General features: G+C 52.1%; 1 protein-coding gene across 1 annotated transcript in view; it reads left to right on the top strand.

Annotated features, from left to right (window-relative positions):
* Greb1 (growth regulating estrogen receptor binding 1) overlaps positions 1–21,122 on the top strand; it is a 129,640-nt gene that overhangs the window by 59,781 nt on the left and 48,737 nt on the right. The window contains 4 exon segments of the mRNA XM_047522798.1: positions 5,810–5,966; positions 10,437–10,556; positions 12,333–12,509; positions 20,473–20,655. Of these exon segments, the coding sequence (XP_047378754.1) occupies positions 5,810–5,966; positions 10,437–10,556; positions 12,333–12,509; positions 20,473–20,655 (637 nt within the window).

The following is a 21,122-nucleotide window of genomic DNA, read 5'->3' as shown; positions in this document are numbered from 1 at the left end:
TAAGAGCTAATTCTGGTTTCCGGAATGTTTATGGATTACAGGTTTCTGTTCTTGTTTGGCAGATATAGCATCCCTCTGAGAGGGTTAATTGTGGTGGATTTGTTTCCTTTGCCTTTTTTTAAAAAAAAATCTCTTTTATCTCTTTGTTCTTTTTGGTCTGTACCTTTTATGTCAAAAGATTTTATCAGGGCTGGGGTTGTGACTCAGTGGTAGAGTGCTTGCCTAGCATGTGTGAGGTACTGGGTTCGATCCTTGGTACCCATATAGATAAATAAAATAAAGGTACCGTGTACATCTACAGCTAAAAAAGAAAAAAAGATTTTTATCAAAAGCCTTTGTGAAGTCCCCGGTCTGATGTCCGTGTGTTTTTAAGAGTCAAGCACAGAAAGTGGCTTTAGGCTGTACTCTGGGGCCTGCGAAGCTGGGGATCTGCTACATTGTGGGTATTTCCAGGGTCCTGTCTCTGCCCGTCCAGAAACCCGACTGAGCTTTTGGGAACGGGAACGGGAGGAGGACCTTCCATCATTCAGGGTGTGGACTTTGAGCTGCTTCCCGTTTCCATCCTGCATCTCGTCTGCCATCTCTGTCCAGATTCTCTTTGGTTTAGTTTATCCTGAGAAAACCTCCAGGCTTCTGCAGGAGGGTTGGGGCGCTGGGGGAGGGAGGGCCCTCTGTTCTCCAACCCCAGCTTTCTTTCCCCTGTGGCCTGGACTTCCGAGCCAGCTCTGGCTTGGGTTGTGGGTTTGGCTGGGGACCTCTCGGGAGGGCTGGGCCTTGGTTCTCACTCACTCAAAGCCTGGCCTCTAAAAGCCTGGCCTCGCAGCTTGCTTTGCAACCTCTAAAGTTTGCTGGTCTATTCATCTATGGTTATTTTCTCTCTGGACTCTTTGTCTTAGTGTGTTTATTTCTGTTTTCCTGCACTGTCCTTTCCGGGCAGTTTTGGAGGGAGTGGAGAGAACGCCCAGATCTGTCCCTTTTAACCAAAGTCTCCTTTCCTTCCTCTGTCCCCACCTCGGATCATTCTGTCTTCCTCCAAGGCAACCTAAATATTTTGATTTACAATTTCGTGACTTGGGAAGAGGACGGCTTGGGTCTGATGTCCCAACCATCCAGAGCATGGGAAGACAGGTCATCTTTGTGACTTGACTCTACCTGGACCAGCCTGCCACATCTGGTCGAGTCCGCAGGTGCTAGTGGGGTCCAGAGGGCTGGTGGAGGTGAAGCATGGACTCTGGGATTTGAGTTTACACAGGGCTGTAGTTGAGGTTGATTTGGTGGGAAAGACCCACATCTGGTCACTTCCTGTGAGGCCTGTCAGTCACCCAGCTGCTTCCAGAACATGGAGTTTTCAAGCAACTTTTCATGCCTCTATTTTTTTTTTGGCAGGAGGGTAGCAGGGATTGAACCCAGGGTTGCTTACCCTCTGAGCCACATCCCCAGCCATTTTTTGCATTTTATTTAGAGACAGGGTCTAACCTGAGTTGCTTAGGGCCTTGCTTTTGCTGAGGCTGGATTTGAACTCATGATCCTCCTGCCTCAGCCTCCCATCATGCCTCACTCTTAAAATCAAACAAATTCTTTACTCCAAACACCGATGTCAGGTGGACTTCCAGCAGCAGGACCGTTGTCACCACACATGGCTGGCTCTGCAACTCAGAGCTGTGTGTTGTCTGTGAAAAGCAATGTCTGATTTTCACCCTGGGGTGTCTTTTCCTGACCCTGTCCCTGTGCCCTCCTATATGCCTCTTCTGCTGCTCAGGGACCTTGCTCCGTTTCCTGGAGTGTGTCTGTTCCCTTGGGCTCCCCGGTCCCTTTCCCAACTGCGGTTCTCACAGTTTTCCATAAAGTGTCCTCCTCATCGTTACTGGTCTGCTCCCAGTGCCGGCCTCCTTTGATGGCTCGAGACCTCACTGACTTCCTGCCCCTCTCGTTGTAGCACTAACACGCCTGGCACTTTTGTCACTTGTCACTTGGGATCTGAAATTCTTATTTTCTCAAGAGAGAGCCTGGACTCAGCTACTCATCGATGCCAGGCATTTTCACACGCTGCCTCGTCTCCATGACAACCAGTCTGCCTCTAAGTGCCCATTTGCACCCAAGAACACTGAGGCCAGGAGAAAAGCGCGTGGCTTGCGCCAGACTTCTGGGCCTTGGTCTCTGCTGAGCAGGGCTCTGATCCTGCAGTTGAAGATCACCCTGTGCCCGGCCAGGAGGAGCAGGTCCTGCTCAGATGGCCAGGCCGGGGTGGAGGAAGTCCTGGGGCGGCTCATGGAGGGCTGGGTGACCCGGAAGATCAGCCCTTGTCCGCCTTCCTGCAGGGTCGCCTGCAGGGAGTTCAGGGTTTGGCCCTGAGGAGGCTCTTTGGAAGAGTGGAGTGTGGGATTCTAGCCAGACGGGAGCCAGGTGTGCTTCTACCTCAGGCCTGCTCTGGCCCAGCCCTTCCTCACCTGCCAGGTGTGGCCTCGTGGTCAAGTCCTGTCCAGGAGACAGAGTGATGCCCGGGGAGCCGGGGAGGGGTTGCGGCAGGCCCCTTGGTGTGGTCCCGTGGGGATCAACAAACAGGGCCGGCAGTTACTGCTGCCTCCGTGCTCCTCTGCTCCTATGCACCAGGGAGTCCCTGTCGTCAGGACTTCCCTAGGGAGGGGTGTGCATTTCCTCAGCCACTGTTCACTCGGGGCACTAATGCCGTGCTCCTGGTGTGAGCTGGGACTCCGTCCTTCTGAAGGTGAAAGCTGTCCTCTGCTGTTGTCCTGCTTTGCTTTGTGCACCCCGCCCTCCCTCGTTTCCTTCATAAGGTTCCTCCAGGCGAGTGCCTCCAGGTCTGGGCCTGCCTGGTGAGATGTCCCGCGGCTGCAGGGAGGCTGCCAGAGCCTGAGCTTGGTGACTGGACAAGGCCCCTGCTCTGCTCTCTTCCCCTCCCTACCTGTTTGCCGTGGGCACTGGTGAGCTTTAGGCGTGGAGTCTCCTGGGCTCCGGGTGCCAGTCACTGCCAGGCAAGCCTTCAGGACCTTGGCAATCAGCTCTGGAGCCATGACCGGGTGCTTTGAGCCAGGGCCCTGATTCCAGCCTCTGTGGCGAGGGTCCCAGGAGAAGCCTGTGTGCCTGGTGCCTTTCAGACAAGGATGAGACTTTTGTGATATTAACTGAACTGAGCATCATGCAAGTGTCCCCCAGTGTGGCCAGGGGCCCCTCACCAATGTCTTCAAGTATGTAACAGGTCAAGGAAATGGCGGAGGGGCCACAGCAGCTTCTACTGGGGCCACTGGTCGCAGCGCTGACCTCTGGCTCAGGAGCACTTGCTCTTTGTCGGGCCAATTCCTGGAGCAATCCTCCCAACAGCTCATTTCCCGGCTGGGCTGTAAGCGGAGCTGGCCGAGGGGCCCTGTGGCAGGAATTATTGCCCCAAGCAGGAAGTGGTTAATGGTTTCCGTTGGCTGTTATTTGGGAGAGGAGAGGCCGAACTCCTTACAATAGAGAGAAAATCAGCATGACCCCTCCTGTTCCCTTCCCCCGCAGGAGGGGAGCCGGGCTCCTTGGGGCACCCTGGGTGAGATCTTGAGACAGCTCTGCCTCCGACGGAACAAGGGAAAGGGGGATTTATTGCTGCTCCTGAGTTAATGTGACCAGTGAGACTTTGCCTGGCTGGAAGCAGCCTCCTGGCTGGCACGCGCTGTGGGCTGCGCCCAGGCACCCTGCACAATTTAGCAAGTCAAACGCTACTTTAAGAGCGAAGAGTACAGAGGACAGGAAATACGCAGGGCTGTACTTGAGAAGCTCACAAGTCTCCCTTTGTCCCATGAAGAGAATGAATACATTTCTTTTCAAATATCTGTTGTCTCTATTTGTAAAGCTCCATCAGGTATTGGTTAAAAAGGATCCTGTTAATAAGTTTTAAAAAGTGGAGTTACTATAATCAAGTTACAGTCTTGATTATAACCCAATAAAAATGAGAAATAAATTATATAAAACTGACACACCTAACCGCCCCCCCCAAAGTCTGACTATTTGAAACTTAAACACCCAAAGCTGGGTGTGGTGTCACACTCCTGTAATCCCAGGACTTCAGAGGCAGAGGCAGGAGAATCACAAGTTCAAAACCAGTCTCCACTTCTTAGGGAGACCCTGAGCAACTTAGCTAGACCCTGCTGTGGCTCAGTGGTTAAGCGCCCCTGGGTTCAATCCCTGGGACCAAAAACAAACAAAAATACCCACTCACTGTCAGATAACCATTGGATCAAAGAGGGAGGGAACCAAAAAGGAGATCATAAACTGGGAAAAAATGAGCACGCCATACTAACCGCATGTGCTGGGGCAGAAGCGCTGCGTGGGGGAGCAGCTGTGTCCGGAAGGCCGCCCCTGCCAGGGGGTAAGAGGAAGAGTAAGGTGTGATAGGGAAAGGGTTTCAAAGAGCCTGCAAAAAGTGCATACAATTGAACCCAAGGAAACAGAGGAGTATAAATAAAGTTTGAATTTAATGAAATAGACAATAAATGCCATTAGAAGGGTATCGTCGTTTAATTGCCTATTCTTGGGAAGGCTTGAAAATAGAAATTTAACTGCATATATCATCGGAGAGAAATGTCTGAACAAATATCAGCACTTCCGCTCAATGGGTTTTATGCAGGCATTAAAATTGCTTTGAAGGCACTTAGAAGCGGGTCAAGGGAAATGTTCGCGTCAGGTGAGAGAGAGTGATAAACTGTGGCATAGCAGGATTGTAACTCTGAACGTGGCCCCATCCCTCCCGCCCCAGGCTCTGAGGAGAATGAAGTCTGTAAAAATGCACTGAAACCTGGCAGCTGAGGGCTGAGGTGCAGCTTAGTGGTGGAGCGTTGGTCTAGCCCGTTCCAGGCCCTGGGTTCCATGCGGCACCGTAAAAAACCCAGAGCAAAGCAAAATAACAAACCACCACAGAGACCCCCGGGGAGTGCGGTCCTGACTCACGCTGAGTGGCCACCGGGCCTGGAAACCCCAGCGGGTGCCGTTTTTGATGCGGCTCCAGAACACCACTCCTTGTTGTGTAGGGCTGGAGGGGCTGGGGAGTGGCAGCCAGGGGGTGTCTTTCCGGGGTGATAAAATATTCTAAAATTGTGCGATTCTTGTGCGACATTGAAAATTTACTAAAGACCCCTGAGTGTGCACTTTGGTGTGTGAATTTTATTTCATTTAAACTGCTACAGAAAAAAATCCGAGCGGTCGTTTTGGGAGATGGAGATATCAGTGATTTCCTTCCCCTCTTTTGAGGTCTTCTAGGTTTTCCGGATGTAATTCTGTATGACTTGTATCATGGAAACATCTCCTAAACTAAAACACGTTTTAAAGGAAGAACACAAATACTCAGGCTTGTACTCAAAACGGCTGATGGAACATCGACTAGCCCACCTCGGGAGAAGGTGGGGGCTGGCTCCTGTCACCCTAAGATGTGAGGTCGGGGTCACCTATGCAAAAGTGCTCAAGGGTCATGGAGAAGGAAATGTCATTTGTCCCGGGACTCACAGGGCAGGATCTCTTCTCTGGGGAAAGTGGGGATGGCTAAGAGGCAATTTCTGGTGGAACATTCTAAGGTGCCAGACTCTGCGAGTGCTAAATTGGAGAAAGCTATTACTTATATAACTTCCTGTAATTGCCGGCAGTGGATGCAGCTGGGGGAGCCGCCCTCTCAGGTCTTTGCTGAGCAGAGGCCACGGGGCCCTCCCCTCCTGGCGGCTGCCTGGTCACCTGCCCTGGTGTCGTGTGTGGAGTCAGCTTTCTCACCAAAACTGAAATGCCATTCTAAACCAAAGACTCCACCCTGTCCTCTCTTTTGAAGATGGGCAACTCCTACGCTGGCCAGCTGAAGGCGACGCGGTTCGAGGAGGTCTTGCACAACTCCATCGAGGCCTCCCTGCGCTCCAACAACCTGGTGCCGCGGCCCGTCTTCTCCCAGCTCTACCTGGAGGCCGAGCAGCAGCTGTCCTCCCTGGAAGGTAGGAGATGCGCCTCCCTCCTCTCCCGCGGGCTTCTTCTGTGCTGCTAGTATTGGCGACGGAGGGTGAAGCCCCACTTCTGCCCTGCGATCCCGGTGCTGAGAACGAGTCAAAGGAGATCGCGCGCAGGTTCTTGCCTGGCTGAAACTGAAATCCGCTTCAGCTTCAAGGCGCAGGGACAGAGTGGTTGGTTGGATTGCTAGGGGAGGGGAAGAGGGCTGTGCTGGGCTGCGCTGGATGGCCATGTTCATTCTCTTAGCAGGTCTGACATTTTTGCTTTGACGAGTGGAGGGTTTTAGGCTGCACTTGACCCTCTCTGAGGTGTTATTTTTCTTCTTGTCCTGTGATTCATGGCTGTGTGTTTGCCCGAGAGTCTAGGTAGCTTCTCTTTGTTACAGCAGGCACGAGAGCCTGCTAGAAACTTAAAAACCACGAAGAGATGTTTACAAATTTATGATGTGCCAATAATAAATAAGTAAGTAAATAAATATCTTCAGGCCCGGGGTGACTTTAAGGTTTGCTTAGCTCTCCAGAGGGTAAAACGGTTGTGTTTTTATGGTTGTGTGTTTTCACGTGAACAGTAACCCTGCAGCAACCCATAGCATGAGGCAGCGGCTGGGATAGAAGTGCCCTCTGGGTTTCTGGCTGTGACCTGGTGTTGCCCGCAAACCTCACCTAGCTACTGAGGTGCAGGGACGATGGATTAAAGTAGAAGTTAATCAACAAATCGAACCAGAAAGCCTGCAGTGTGGTAGGTCTTGTGCTGGGTTGGACTTGGTGTGTGTGAGTTTGTGTTGGGTGAGAGACGCGTGGGCGTGGGGACAGTGGGTGGGGAGGTAGCACTGAAGAATGAGGCATCAGGTGCTCATCTCGAAGGGCCCTGCGCAGAGCTTGTGTGAGGTCCCATAACTGCTTCCTGGGTCACCGTTTAAAAACGTGCTCAGTAAATGAACCTTGCAAATGCCACAGCTAAGGCCCTAGCTGGAGCTGTGTCTAGGAAAACCTTGGATTCACAGTTTCAAACTATGAATTAGAAAAAAACCATAAATTCTCTGCTATTCATGCAGAGAGTACCAACATTTTCTGGCATAGGAAATATTACTGCAACACTGTGGAAAACTCTCTAGAGATCATTCTACAGACTGTTTTTGGCCATCTCAAAGACCTCTGTGAAATAGGTATCACGCGGTCATCCTTAACGACTTAGAGTAGTGCAAAGCTTTGGTGCTGATGTTAAATTAATAATGGCAGTAACAATGATAATTAGGACATTTGAATCTAGAGTGCGTTTACCTCCTGAAGTATTGAGTCCCTTGATCTGAGAAGGAAGATGGGCTTGCTGACATTTAGGAGTGCCCCAGCTCTGAAATGGAAAGGGGACAGAGAGTCAGCACATCACCTTCCCATGGGGCCGCTCACGTGGAGAGAGGAGCAGAGGGCCAGTGGGGATCCCTGTTGGCTTTTCATCTTGTTTAGAGATTTCCTGACTCCAGATGCCCTATTTCTGGTCAGCATGTGGCACTTTCCGGGGACAGCTTCTCTCTCCTGCTTGCAGTGCTGGGGATGGACCCCAGGACCTCGCCGAGCGAGGCAAGTGCTGTGCCACTGAGCCCCAGCGCCAGCCCCCAGGCTCAGCCTTGAGGCTCACACATTTTTGTTCCCCTGGGGCCAAGTGGAGGTGTTTCCTCGCTCAGCCTCCACGTTGGTATGAAAACCTGCCTACACCATGTCTTTCCAGAGCTGGAGTGGAGCCGAGGGGTTGCAGCTCAGTGTCACCATCAACCAGGCCCCTGGCTCCCGCCCGGCTTCCCATCGTAAGCCTTGGCACAGACCGGCCGGCGTGCCCTATCTTGTTTTGTCTGTCCGTCTCTCCATCAGGCTCGCTTTTCTTATTGCTGACCTTCCTCAGACAATAGCATTACAGATGAGTTTTATGACCCGGTGCTGCTGTGCTCAACACCCTAGGATCTGTTAACATTTATCTATTTGTGAGGGTGATTTAGCAGGAGCCTTATCACTTTGGATTAGGGCTCCTACCCACCATCTCCTTCTAGGGGAAAACCCTTTGACACATGATCCACTTTTTAAAAAGAAAGACTAACCAAACAGACGCCACCCAGCATCCTGGGATGAGTACTTATTAGTGAAACACGGTGCAGGTGAGTACGCCGTCCCTCCTGCTTGGAATGCCATGAAATGGAATTGAAGGTAAACATTCGCGTGAACTGGCCTCCTGCTCCCGGAGTCCGGGCGCCATAGAGTTCCTGTGTTTTATGATCGCCATCCTAAGCCCCCAGCCCCATTGGTTTTGTCTGAAGCCACTTTAGAGGGCATCTGCCAGGAACCCTCAGTCAACACGTCAGGTTTGGTCAGTCTGCTGGGCTGGGGTCGCACTGTGGCTGCGGAGGATCCCATCAAAGGCCCCCGAACGTCTGAGGGAGAGACCTTTGACCTATAATCCTGCTTCCTCACTGATGGGATTTGGAGCTGTTTCTTTGACTCCAGGCTTAAGACCCTCCTCCCACTTTTTCTGAGGCTGAATTCCTGCTTTCAGCCTAGCAGCCATTCCTAGGCAGGCCACGCCCTCCGTGTTGCCTTTGGGGAGCTGGATTCAGGCTCCTGGGGTCTTCCTCCCCTTCCACCCTGGGGGTTGGGGGCTCCATCAGCCCCTGAGTCTCTGAAGAGCTGGCTCAGAGACAGCTTCACATCACAGGCAGCCTCTGTGCCAGCCGCTCATGCAGGGACTGAGCCTGGGTCTGGATTTCTTCCCGCTCCTCTGGCTCTTCCTGGGTTACCCTTTGTACAGACTTCCCTCCACCTCTGTCCTCTGTCCTGGGAGGGACTGAGGCACTGGGAATTCTTGCTGCCTTTGCTGCTGAGATCTTCCCGAGGTCACAGCTTCCATCTGCATAAAATGTTTGGTTTCTTCTGCCTCTTGACCCGTAGGCAGCTTTAAAATGGCCCCACTGTGAGATTATATTTGGTAGTGGCCAAACCAAGGCTGGAGCCTTCTGTAGGCCACCATGACGCATTTTAAAGATGCAGGATCTGATGCACAGAGAGGTTAAGTTAGCTGTCCTGTGGCCACACAGGCAGCAGTGACCCAAGTACTGAGACTTAAGTTCCCAGGTTCCCAGTCCAATCTCTTTCTGCTGTACCTGATGTCATAGTTAGCCTAAAACCCCTGGATGGATGGAGGGTGTTAGAGCCAAGTAAGGGGAGACATGGCGACAAAGAAACAGCAGTAAAAGAGGAGACAGAGGAAAGGAGAGGAAATGGTACCTTGGGGTCTTTAAAGATGTTCATAATGACCCTCCTCCACGAAGAAATCCGTCTGATGTCTGTTCATGGCACTGAAGAATAGACATGTTGAGAACAGTTTTTGCCCAAAATGTCTCAGTGAAAGAGGTCAGAAGGATAAACTTCAAAGGCTTGAAAATTCATTGACTGGTGAGAAGTGACCGTGCATCCTTGGGGAGCGGGGTCTGCACGGGGCATTTTGCTGGGTGCCTGGGGTGCGGAGGTGAGTGAGTACAGAGGGCCTGCCTGGCAGAGCTCTGGAGGCGGGGAGAAGCCGGTCTCTCTGCAGTGCTGCCTCGCACGCCAGAGAGGTGACATTTCCAAGGCCAGTTCTGGGCTCTGCTGTGTTCCCCCAGAAGTACTATTTTACTTAAAGATTAAAGAGTCTCCTAAAGCCACAGCCTGCCGGTCTTCTTCTGGAATGTTCTGGAATGCCTATTTTCCTGCATATGTATACAACGAGTTTCTAGAACAGTGCACGTGCATTCTTCCCCTGGTGAAGCTCCTTCATGCCACGTGAAGGCAGCTCACGCTACTTTTGCTTCTGTCTTCTGAACTAAGCCTGCAGTTTAGCAGTAAGAACACCAGCTTGAGCATCGGGTGCCACAGGGACCCCCCAGGCGGTGCTGCTTAGCTCTTGAGCAGCACTGGGCCATCATTGGAGCTCCTGAGCCTCAGTGTCCATACTTGTAAAATGGCCTACATGTTCCATGAAGGTGCCCCCACACGTTAGTTAGTTTTGGACTGCCTACTGTGTATCGGCTTGGGGCTCAGTCCTCGTCAAGCAATTGTCTACGTATTAAAGCCAAGCATGTGTGCAGATGCACACAGCTGTGGCAGGTGGAAGAGGAGCGAACTTGAACTTGAAGCCCTGGGCGGGGCTTGGAGACTTATGTCTGTTTTCGGCCTGACGGGGAATGGGGACGCCCATCTCGAGGGAGCCTTGGCTTTTCCTGCCAGTGAGGGATGGCCTGGCCTGGCTCCCAGAGTGTTGGTAAGGTCTGGTGATTTCCGAGGTTGCCAGACGGCTGAGTGCACTAGGTGACGGGTGGCACTCCTGGGGATCAGTCCCACACGCCCTGTAATGATGTGATCCTGAGGCTCCTGGTCCATGAAAGGCCCCAGGGAAGTCACTGCCTTACGAATCATTGATCTTCTTTCCCTATCCAGGTGGCAGCCGCGTGGACAATGAGGAAGAAGAGGAAGAGGGGGAAGGAGGACCAGAACCCAACGGTCCCCCCAATCCCTACCAGCTGCCCCCTGCACCCGAAGGCTGCTGCACTACGGATGGTAAGGCTCTGCCTCCCCCGGAAGGCTCCGGGGGCCACAGCCCAGAACCTGCAGCGGGGCCGTGCCAGGCCATGGGGTCCTCTGTGCCCTGTGAGCTGTGCTCCGTCAACCTGGGTGGAGCACGATAAGTCGGCTCATAGCCCCTCAGCCTCTCCAGACAGCCTCCACTTTGACGATGGCTGGGGACCCTACAGTTCATTTTTCTGTGTTGGTTTTTTGAAGACTAGAATACATTTGCTGCTCAGGCCTGCGTGCCCAGCATACTTGACTCAGAATCGATCAGTAGGAATTATCTTTCATGTCTGTGAGCACGTCACTGTTGAACAGTGGGTAAATGTTGCCTTCGGAACCCTGTGAAATCAGCAGTCCTCTTCCCATCTTGGGACTGCAGACCTGAGGCCAGCAGATGCTGGGAGGGTGGCATCTCAGGCCGGGGCAAGGGCTTGCGCTCGCATCCGGAGAGGCTTGGTGCCCTCTTCCGGCTCTGCCACGCGCTGTCGGACAATTCTCTCTCCCTGGAGGAGGCAGTCCTTCCTCTGGGTTTTGGAAGATTAGTAGGGTTGAGCAGGAGACTGATGAGGCGGGGAGGCTGGGAACTTCCAGATGAGACGGTGTGTACAGAACTCAGAGGGTGCGACAGGTCCACCCAGGGAACCGCAGTCTGTAGCCTGAGGTGTGGTGGGGCTGGGCTTGGAGAAGTGACCAGACCTGGTTGTAGCGGCCCCATGGACCCCACTGGGGGCCTGGACTTGACCCCGAGCATGATGGCTGACAGGGACAGGACTGGTCTCTCTGCAAGGCTGCTCCGGGAGTGGGCAGGTCGGTACACTGGCTGTTCATGCGTTAGGACTTCTGGTATTCCCTGAGTGACATGAGACGATGGTGAACCCTCCAGGGGTCATTGGAGTGGTCTTCACAGAGTCCCCTAGTGAGTCCTGTGGCCACCATCGCCGGCTTCCCTCCAGAAGGTAGGGATACCTTCCATGTGGAGGAGGGAGCCTCCCTGGCTCGGGCACAGCCTGGCTCCCCTCCTGGAGGAGACGCAGTGTTGGCCATGTTGGCGGGAAAGCCCCGAGCCTTTTTAACTGCTGCAGAGTCTGCGGGAAGGCCAGCCTTGGCTCTCAAGCTTTGTCTGGTGGCTGTGACAGCAGCAGGAGGTTGGCTGGGTGTCCTCATCCAGAGCAAGACCCGGAAGGCCGTGACTGGATCAGTCCCAGCTGCTTCCCTCTTCTTCCCTTTTGTCCCGATAGTTTTGGAAACTTAGAGTTTGAATAGGAAATATATTTTAAGGTTCTGAAATACAAAAGCTCTGAAAGAGACAGAGGCAGAGTCTCTCTATGGTCCTGAGCCCTCCTGCGTCCAGACTCCGGGTTCCCTCCAACAGAAGCTGGGGAGCCCAGATCTCATTTCATCCTGGGCGCTGTCCGGTCCGTCACCCCGCCCAGCTCAGCGTGGAAGACAGTCAGTTACTCTCAGCTGCTTAGGACTTCATCTTGTCTCCATCTTATTTCGTCATTATTTGCTTGAATTTTTTCCTGCTGAGCTTCATTTTCATGTTAACGTGCATTGTATGGTGACACCTGGTAGACAAATAATGAAGGCGATCAGCGTCATGAACAGCCACAATCTTCATTCTGGCCTCAGAGCTAATTTATTGTGAACCCTAGCCCAGAGGGGAGGGCTGTTCCTGAGAAGACCCTTGAGGGTTCCCACTTTGCCCCTGAGACCCTGGTCTTGGGTGTCCTGAGCAGTGTGTGAGCCTCATCCACTCTCCAGGGTTCTGCCAGGCCGGGAAGGACCTGCGCCTCGTCTCCATTTCCAGTGAGCCCATCGACGTCCCTGCAGGCTTCCTCCTCGTGGGCGCCAAGTCCCCCAGCCTGCAGGACCACCTCCTGGTGTGTGCGGTTGACAAGCGGTTCTTGCCGGATGACAACGGCCACAACGCTCTGCTTGGTGAGTTCCTCTGCCTTTGTGTGTGGCTCTGACAGCATGGGGTGGGGCAGGGACCAGGGAGGCCTTGACAGTGGCCACCATGGCAGTGGAGAGACCATCTTGGATGTCAGATGGCTCTGTTTATGTTTTCGTAGTGATTTCTATGTGGAATGGGATGAAAATGGAATTTGTTTAAAATATGACTGCCTTCCTGTAGGAAAGCCACCATTTAAAAAATTTTTTTTCCACAAGTATAACACATCTAATCATGCAAAGATCAGCACTCTTGCACAGCTGAATTTTGCACTAGTTCAAGATTTAGCCAAGGCTGTGGCAAAGGTGTAACTTGTAGACATGAGTGGGAATACTGTATCTGCAAATAAGCTTGGCTCCATGTGCCACCTGTACATATTTTACTACCTTTCCATACTTTTAAATAAAGGTTGTGGCCCTTTTTATTTTTCATATCTTAGTTTATTTTAATGTGGTGGCTTCCTATTCTTGGGTATCCTGGAAGTTGTCTTAAAAGGATGCTGGGGAATATTTTTTAAAACTGCTTTCAGTTTACCAGGGATCCAATTGATGTATATAATTGTTGCCTATATGTTAATATACTTGTTCTGTATACCTGGCATTTGCTTTTTCATGAGGTGATAAAAGTGTCTAAAACTGTTACTTCCATTAGGGCATACTGCATGCATGTGAACCAAATCACCTTGGAGAATCTTCTGCCTAGTTCCATTTTAAAGTAAAAGACTACCATCTCAAAATAATAAAAAATAAAAAAAAAATAAAAATTTCTATTGGTTCTTTTTGGTTATATATGATGGTAGAATGTATTTTGACATATCATACATACATGGAGTATAACTTCCCATTTTTGTGATTGTACTTGATGTGGAGTTACACTGGTCGTGTATTTATATATGAACATAGGAAGGTGCCGTCTAGTGAATTCCACTGTCTTTAAGGCCACCATTTAGTATTTGGTTTATCATGCATTTGTTCTTCAAGTGCCCCTTGTCAGTAGTGGTTATGACCCGTCCTAGACACTTTCAGGAGATGGAAGACCAAGGCAGAGCATGGGTTCCAGCCTCCAGGATGTGGGCATCTTTTTTTCTTTTTTTTTGCAGTGCTGGGGATCAAACCCAGGGCCTGTGCTTATAAGGCAAGCACTCTACCGACTGAGCTATCTCCCCAGCCCCAGATGTGGATATCTTAATTAGCTGCTGTCCCTGCGTCTGTCCTCAGCCTCAGAGGCGACCTTTATTGTCCCAGTTTTGTAGGTGGACTCGGCCCTATTAACTAACTTGTCCTGGGGCACATGGGGAAGGAGACAGAGCCAGCCCCAAACTCAAGCCTCCCTGGCTCCAAGTTCCCCCTTAGTTGCCCCTGTGCACAGGCTTGTGTGTTGTTGAGGTCAGGAAGGGGCAGCTTTCCTCCCAGGCTCCTGGCACCTCTAGGCTTTGTTCTCTTGAATAGTCAGTCCCTGGCCTACTAGGGCCCTGTCTGACCTCAAGGGAGCTGAGGCTAGGCCTCCCCAAACCTGGCTTCTGCTTTCCAGATGACATTACTGTGCTCCTGCTGTGCACCAGGCCCCCTCTGCTTCCTCCTTGATGTGGGGTAAAGCCAGGGGAGATCCCAGGTTTGGGCTGAGACCTAGAGATCTGGGTTCTAGTCCTGAATCTGATCACAGGTCTCCCTGTGGCCTCTGGCCTTGGTGTCCTTGTCCGTGAGCGGTGGGGGGTTTTCCCCGCGTGCTCCCGGAGCACTATGCCAGTCTGTTCTTGCCCTGCGCCTTTGGGTCTGGCCCCTTCATCTGGCTGGAGTCTGGAAGGCGTGGTGAGGATCTATTTCTCGACGGAGCCTCGGGAGCAGCCTTCACTGTAGAAGTGAGCTTGAGTGTGAGGAAGTTTGTGGGTCAAACTTTCTAGGTTAAAACCTCACAATTTCTTCCTTATTCCCACGTCAGCATGTGAAACCTCTGGTTTTGTGCTTGAAGTGGGCCCAGTGGCTGGGGAGGTAAAATCATTTCTGTGGTATTTATTTATTTATTTTTTTGGGTGCTGGGGATCGAACCCAGGGCCTTGTGCTTACAAGGCAAGCACTCTACTGACTGAGCTATCTCCCCAGCCCCTCTGTGGTATTTATTGAGCATACTGTGTTTCGTGGTCCTGTGGAAGGAGTGAAGGATGCGGAGGAAAGAGTAGGGCCCGCCGGGGAGAAAAGGAGTGGTTCCTGCCAGGAGGAGGGGTGGGGACCTGCATGTGTAAACTCCAAAATAATACGGGCGAGCCTTCCAAGGAGGCCCGCACCACACTGCACGGTGACAGCGACAAGGGCCAGCCGTCCTTAGGCCGCCTGTGGACTTCCGTCACTTGTTCTTCACACTAGGAGTAATCCCAGAAAGGTCACTGTACCCAAGAAGCTGAGGGATGCTTGCACCTCAGGCTGCGGGGTGCACACAGGCTGGGGAGATGGTGCCCCACCCCACCTTGGCGTTTGATGTGCTTGCTGCTGAGGATCTGCCTGCATTCCGCCACTTGTGCTTACAGGAATTCCAGGGTAGTAAACCCAGGGGGTTCTGCCTCTGGAGCCGAGGAGGCGGGGATCGCTCAGCTCCTCTGTGATGGGCGAGTGCCCGGGAAGTGCGAGCTTTGTTAATTGCCTGCAAAAAGCCATCAGTGGTGGTCAGAAGGCTGGCTGGTAATAACCGCCACTTTCCTCTTTGGAAATCACTGGGGCTCTCGGCTTGCACACTTAACAGTGTTTAGGTTCACCCTGATGGCTGCCAGGGGGAGGTGGTCTCAAAGTCCCCAGTGACTGGTTCAGTGCTTTTTAGTGACCTATAAAACGGAGGCCAGTGGGATATCTAGGGGAAGCTATTATTTCAGAAGTGTCTTTGAGTCCTCTCAAAGTCATGCTGAAAGGTTAAAATCCAGGTGTCTTCCAGGTTTTTGCTAGTAATTCACCTAAATTAGGTGATAACTTAGAGGTAAGAGAAAAAAACGTGTCTTGCTAGAATGTTCATTTCTTAGATAGCAGGAAATGCATTTTTTGTTCAGTCAGTAGGCAAGTAATTGAGCAAGCATTTTGTTGACTGTCTAACCTCAGAAGGAGGGCTGGCCCTTGAGCTCTGCCTGGGGCCACGTGGGACCCAGCCTTTCCCTTCTGAGCCCCCAGCGTGGTGGGAAACACAGGCTAATGGAGAACCAGCTCCGAGGTCCAGGACAAAGCACCAGGTCCATAAATCTTATAGCCTGTCTTTGTGTGGCGTCTCACACAGGGCTATGGTAGTATTGAAGGTCATGGGTGTTGAAGGTCACACATAACGCTGGTAATGGGGATGGTATTTCAGAGGAGGTGGGGTTTAAGCTGGGTCCTGAAAAATGAGTGACATTTTGCTAGTTGGAGAATAATAGCAGCTAAATGCTAATTGTAGCTGGTATTTATCCAGGATTTATCATGACCAGAAACTGTCCTAAGTAGGTTAAAATAACAAGTGAGGTGGGTACAGTAAAATCTAGCATTGATATGTGAAGCAGTGAAGGCTCAGAAAGGTTGACTGACTGGCTTAAGTCCACCCAGGCTGTAACTGGAAGATCCTGAACTTGAATCCCCATGATCTGGTCTTTCTGCTCACATCCTAGGGGATGAAGGGCATCTCAGGCAGAGGGAATTGTGCTATGAACTTGGCAGGCTGGAGAGATGGCTAGAGCTCTCCATGGCCAGAGCTGGGCTCGTGGGCACAGGCTGGAGCCGAGGCGCGAATTTCAGTCGGGTCCCGCTTGGGAAGGTGGTGTGTGGTAGCCAGGAGACTCTTCAAACTGCAGCAGTGGAAAGAAGAGAGAATCAGCAACACGTATCCTTCCTCTCCCACGGTGACTGGGGCTGTTTGATTCAGAACTCTACCCTCCTCCCCCACCTCCAGGATGACTCTGAGGCCCCCAGATATCATGTCATTTCATCTGTCAGTGGTTCAGAGTGTTATCCATTTCTAAAAGACAAGGGCTTTTTGTTGGAGATCCAATACCGTATTCACATCAAAACATTTAACAGCATTCTTTGATGTTGTCCAATATCTGGTGTGTTCAAATTCTATCTTACACCTAGTTTTTTAAACAGTTGGTTTATTAAAATCAAACAGGTTCTTGTAAAGCATTTGGTTGGTTGGTTTCTTCAGTCTTAACCTATAGGTCCTTTCTCCCTCGTTTTCCCCTTACAGTTTATACTTTCAAGAAAACCCGGAGGTGTAAAATAAGGCAGGTGCCATGTTTTAATTTTTGCTTTTGCTGCCCTCTTGGCTGTCCCACACATATGTGAGTTTTATCAAAAGAGAAAACGAGGCGGGGGGGCTGAGTTTTGAGCTATTGAGGATTTAAGGTACCTGTAGTGACTCCGCTATCCCCTCTCCCCACCACTGTCCCAGTTGGGTTCCTGTCTATCTGGAATTGGACCCAGCTGGGTTCCTGTCTCATCTGGAATTGGACCTGGCTCCCTGTGCTTTCCTGGCACAAGTGGGCCATTGCTGTACATTGGTTGGGATTTGACCAAAATAATCAAGGCAGGACATTTTTTTTTCTCACTTGTTAGGCCATATTTACCTCCACAAAATAGGATTGTGATAGGGATAGTGGAAATCCAAAAATTAAGAAGGACAGATTGCCCAAATCCCCTCTCCACCAAAAAAAAAAAAAAAAAATGAGCATCCCATTTTATTTTACCCTTTGTCTTTTGCACTCGGCACCCTGGTGGGGTTTAAAGTAAATTTGACAAGCTGGTAATTACAGCATAGACTTGATGCTGGGCTCTGCTTTATTACTCCATGGGCTGCTGTGGGCCAAAGATGGGACTGGTTGTCCTGTTCATTTCCAGGGACCTGGAGGGTGGCCATCCAGCTTGCCAGGTGTAGCGTGTGCCACCGGTGACTCTTTATTCCTTGGAAGGAGCACAGAGGCTCCGTCGAGGTCCAGTTCAGGTCCTGCTTGCCAGCAAGTCCTCCTGGAATCCCTCCTGAATCTCTGGGCCCTTTCCCCTTCCTTCCCGCAGCACAGCGTGTTAGAAAAACAAGTTTTAGATTAGCAGAGACAGGCTTCCTGTCTTGGAGCTTCAACTTCTCCAGCTAAAGAGGGGACAGTGACACATACTCTACCCGACCATGTTTAAGGACAAGCTGACCTATGCATGACACCCAAGTGTAAGGAACTGCTGTTGTTGCTCCCTGGGTCGGGAGTCCTTCAGCTGTGTCTGTCCTATCCTCCTAACTCTCAGGGGCCTTGGGTTTTTAATCTCTGGCTTCCTCAGAGCACCTGGTTTAATTCCTAGTAACTGTTCTTCAAATGAGGGCTCCCGACATTTTTGTAAGCAGAACAGATTTGCCATGTGTGTGCGTTTCACGGAGGCTTGATGAGTCGGCCTCGTGGGCATCTGCTCGGTGGTAACTGCCTAGGTCAAGGCTGTTCTGAGCACCTGCACTCCCAGGAAAGCTCCCGTGAGGCAGCACACCTGGGCGCCTATGTCGTGGTCACTCAGAACTAGTGTGGTGGCTGTGCAGGAGGGACCCTAGGACTGTGATTCAGGAGATAAATGGCAGGTGTCAGTGGGCTTCCAAGCCCTTCTGAGGGTTGGTAGGGGACCCTCTCTGCAAAGGGGCGTAGCTTTGGCAATAAGAACCCTGGGCCACCTCCAGCCTGCCATGAGCTGTGAGTGTGGAGACCTCCCACTGAGTGCAGAGAAAGCCACCGGTGGATGCTTCCAAGGAGAATCACATCGCTGGTCCTGGACGGAAGTACTAGCCTTAAGCCCAGAGAGACTGCACCACTCCCCATCTCACGGTGCTGTGCTGGGCTCTGCTGGGCCCAGCTGCACTCCTCTGCCCAATGCAGCTTGGTCCTAGAGCGCTCTGGGACCTGTTAGCCCGAGCACACACTTGACACTTGAAGCGCTCTTTTGAGGTGAATTTTTGGAGGAGACGGCTTAGCAGAGCGGTTCAAATCCCAGCCTAGCACTTTTTGTCTACACCTGCGGGCAAGTTTCCTCCTCTCTGAGCCTAGATTCCCTCAACTGTGAACTGGAGACCCGGCCGTGAACTGCTTTGCAGGGCTCGGTGAAGGTCTGAAGAGCACGTGTGTCACGTAAAGTGCTCCGTGCGGTGCTTGGCAGGAGGGGTGCGCACTGGTGCTGGCCCTCGCCAGACACTGTTCCGGTAAGGAAAGAAAATCTCGGATGGTAACTCACTCGCCCGGAGCCACGCACCTTAAGTCAAAATTTGAACCCAGGCCCCTCTGACTTCCACTTTGTGCAAGGTCCACTGCAAGTGAGGGCAGCGGAGGCCCAGGAGCGGCGCTGCGTTCAGTGCTGCGCACGCGCAGACATCCATTCAGGGCGCGCCTGTTAGACAAACGCGGCAGGAAGATCCCGTGTTGCGGCGGTGGGTGTCCGTGGAAGAGTGCGCTTACAGTCCCTCCCGAGGGGTAGTGACTGCAGGAAGAGTCGCTCTGCTCTGGAGTTGGGGCCCTGTACTGGCTGGCCGTGGGGGTCAGTTGGGCTGAGTGTCCCGTGTGCTGAAGATGAGTGGCGAGAACACCCTGGTTCTCTCTGCACATCAGTTCCCAGTCCTGTACTAACAAGTAAATGTGGAATCCAGTGGTTTAATTATCTGCTGGGGGTGGGCTTGTGGAAGGCCAGCTTGCCTTGGACCTGTCATAGACCAGGCCGAGAGATTTGTCCTCATTCCTGAGGCCTTTGGAGGAATATTAAATTAACTTAAAACCTGTAGTTCAGAGACTCTGTAGGCGAGCGTCCTATTTGCTGTGGATGTTTTAACCTTCACTCCTGGGGCTTATTGGGAACTCTGGCCAGAGACCCAGGGATGCTCTCGGGGCTGAGCTGTGCAGAGACACGTGACTGTCCTGACCTTGCAGATGTGTCAGCCGAGAACAGGACAGAATAAATTCGTCTCAGCTTCAGGGTCTCCCCCAGCGGAGGACCTTGGACCCATAGAAACCAGACAGATCAGTGGGCGGAGCAGGCCTGGTGATAGTTTAGACAGGAACAGATGGGAGAGAAGTCTCGCTGACCACGCACTTGTGAGTACAGTTCCAATGGGCTTCACACTCCGTAAAATCTTCTCACGCATGTGTTCTGAACGCTGACCGTGCACACGAGGAGGTTCCTGTCCTTACACTGCCCAGAGCATCAGAGCTGGCGGGAAACTCCGTGCCCTCCTGGAAAGGCCTGTCGCCAGGCAGGAGGATGCAGACCCTACAGACGGCCATATTCCTGTGCAGCGCCCCCACTTGCTGGGTCCCCTCCATGCATCATGGGGCTCTCCGATTCTTTTCAGCAACTTACCGGCTTAGCTCCACTCCAGGATGGGCGCTAGGATGTCTTCCACCACAGCCAGGCTCAGGGCCAATGGTTGGAGATTCTGTACCTGGCCAGTGCCAAGGAAGTAGGGGCACACGAAGCCCGTGCTCCCTCACTGCAGACGGTTGAGTGGGACTGTTTTTGTTCTTCACAGTTTGCTCCAAAGATAGGTTTTAATACGCCCTTAACCCAGGCACGGTGGCTCATGGCTACAATTCCAGTGACTCGGGAACCTGAGGCAGGAGGCTCACAAGTTTGAGGCCAGCCTGGCAACTTATGAGACCTTGTCTCAAAATAAGAACAAAGAGCTGGGGATGTAGTTCGGTCGTAGAGCCCCCAGACACAGACACACACAGACACACACGCACACACACACATCCTGAAGCCACCTAGTCTTCCAAGCTTGCCAGGCTCACTGCCCTCCCTTCCGGGGCTAGGTCTTCTCACCTTCTGTTTGAGTCCAGGCTGTCTGCGCTCCTGGGCAGGTCTGACTGGCAGGTGGCTTTTTCCGGGTTGGTCCAGGATGCAAATGTTCTGGGTTTTGAAGAACTAGGTACTATTTGAAGGGCACGTTGGAGGTAAGTGGGAGAGGCTCACAGCTCATTTCCGCCTCCAGGTTTCTCTGGGAACTGCGTGGGCTGCGGAAAGAAAGGCTTCTGTTACTTCACGGACTTCTCCAATCACATAAACCTGAGACTGACCACCCAGCCCAAGAAGCAGAAGCACCTGAAGTATTACCTGGTCCGCAATGCACAGGGGACGCTGACCAAGGGACCTTTGATCTGCTGGAAGGGCTCAGGTGAGGAGTTTGGCTCTGGAGGGAGTGTTGGGTGCTGGGAATGTCCCCAGTGGGCCAGGTGCCTACAGTGTGAGGGGCTGCCATCCTGTGACATAGACCAGGCCTGTGAAGTGGAAGACACACCTGTATACTACCAGTGTCTATTAGAGCAACAGACAGTGCACAGGACATTTAGAAGTTGACAGAGGGCCACACAGAGCTGTGCCTCTTTGTGGCAAGTGTTTGGGGCAGTGGTTCTCAACTGGGGGTGATTTTTGTCCCCAGGTGATGTTTGGCAACATCTGGAGACATTTTTGATCATGCCAAGGTGCTCCTGGCTCCCTGGGCGAGTGTCAGGGATGCTGCTAAATATCCTGCAGTGCTTCGGACAGCCTCCAGCACAAAGGATGCAGTTCAGAATGTCTCAGAGCCGAGGCCCAGAAACCCCGATCAGAGGAGGCTTGGCTTGAATAACGCCTCCTGCTGCA

This window comes from Sciurus carolinensis, chromosome 13, assembly GCF_902686445.1.
Source record: "Sciurus carolinensis chromosome 13, mSciCar1.2, whole genome shotgun sequence".
NCBI lineage: Eukaryota > Metazoa > Chordata > Mammalia > Rodentia > Sciuridae > Sciurus > Sciurus carolinensis.
This window is presented reverse-complemented; position numbering and strand designations above follow the sequence as displayed.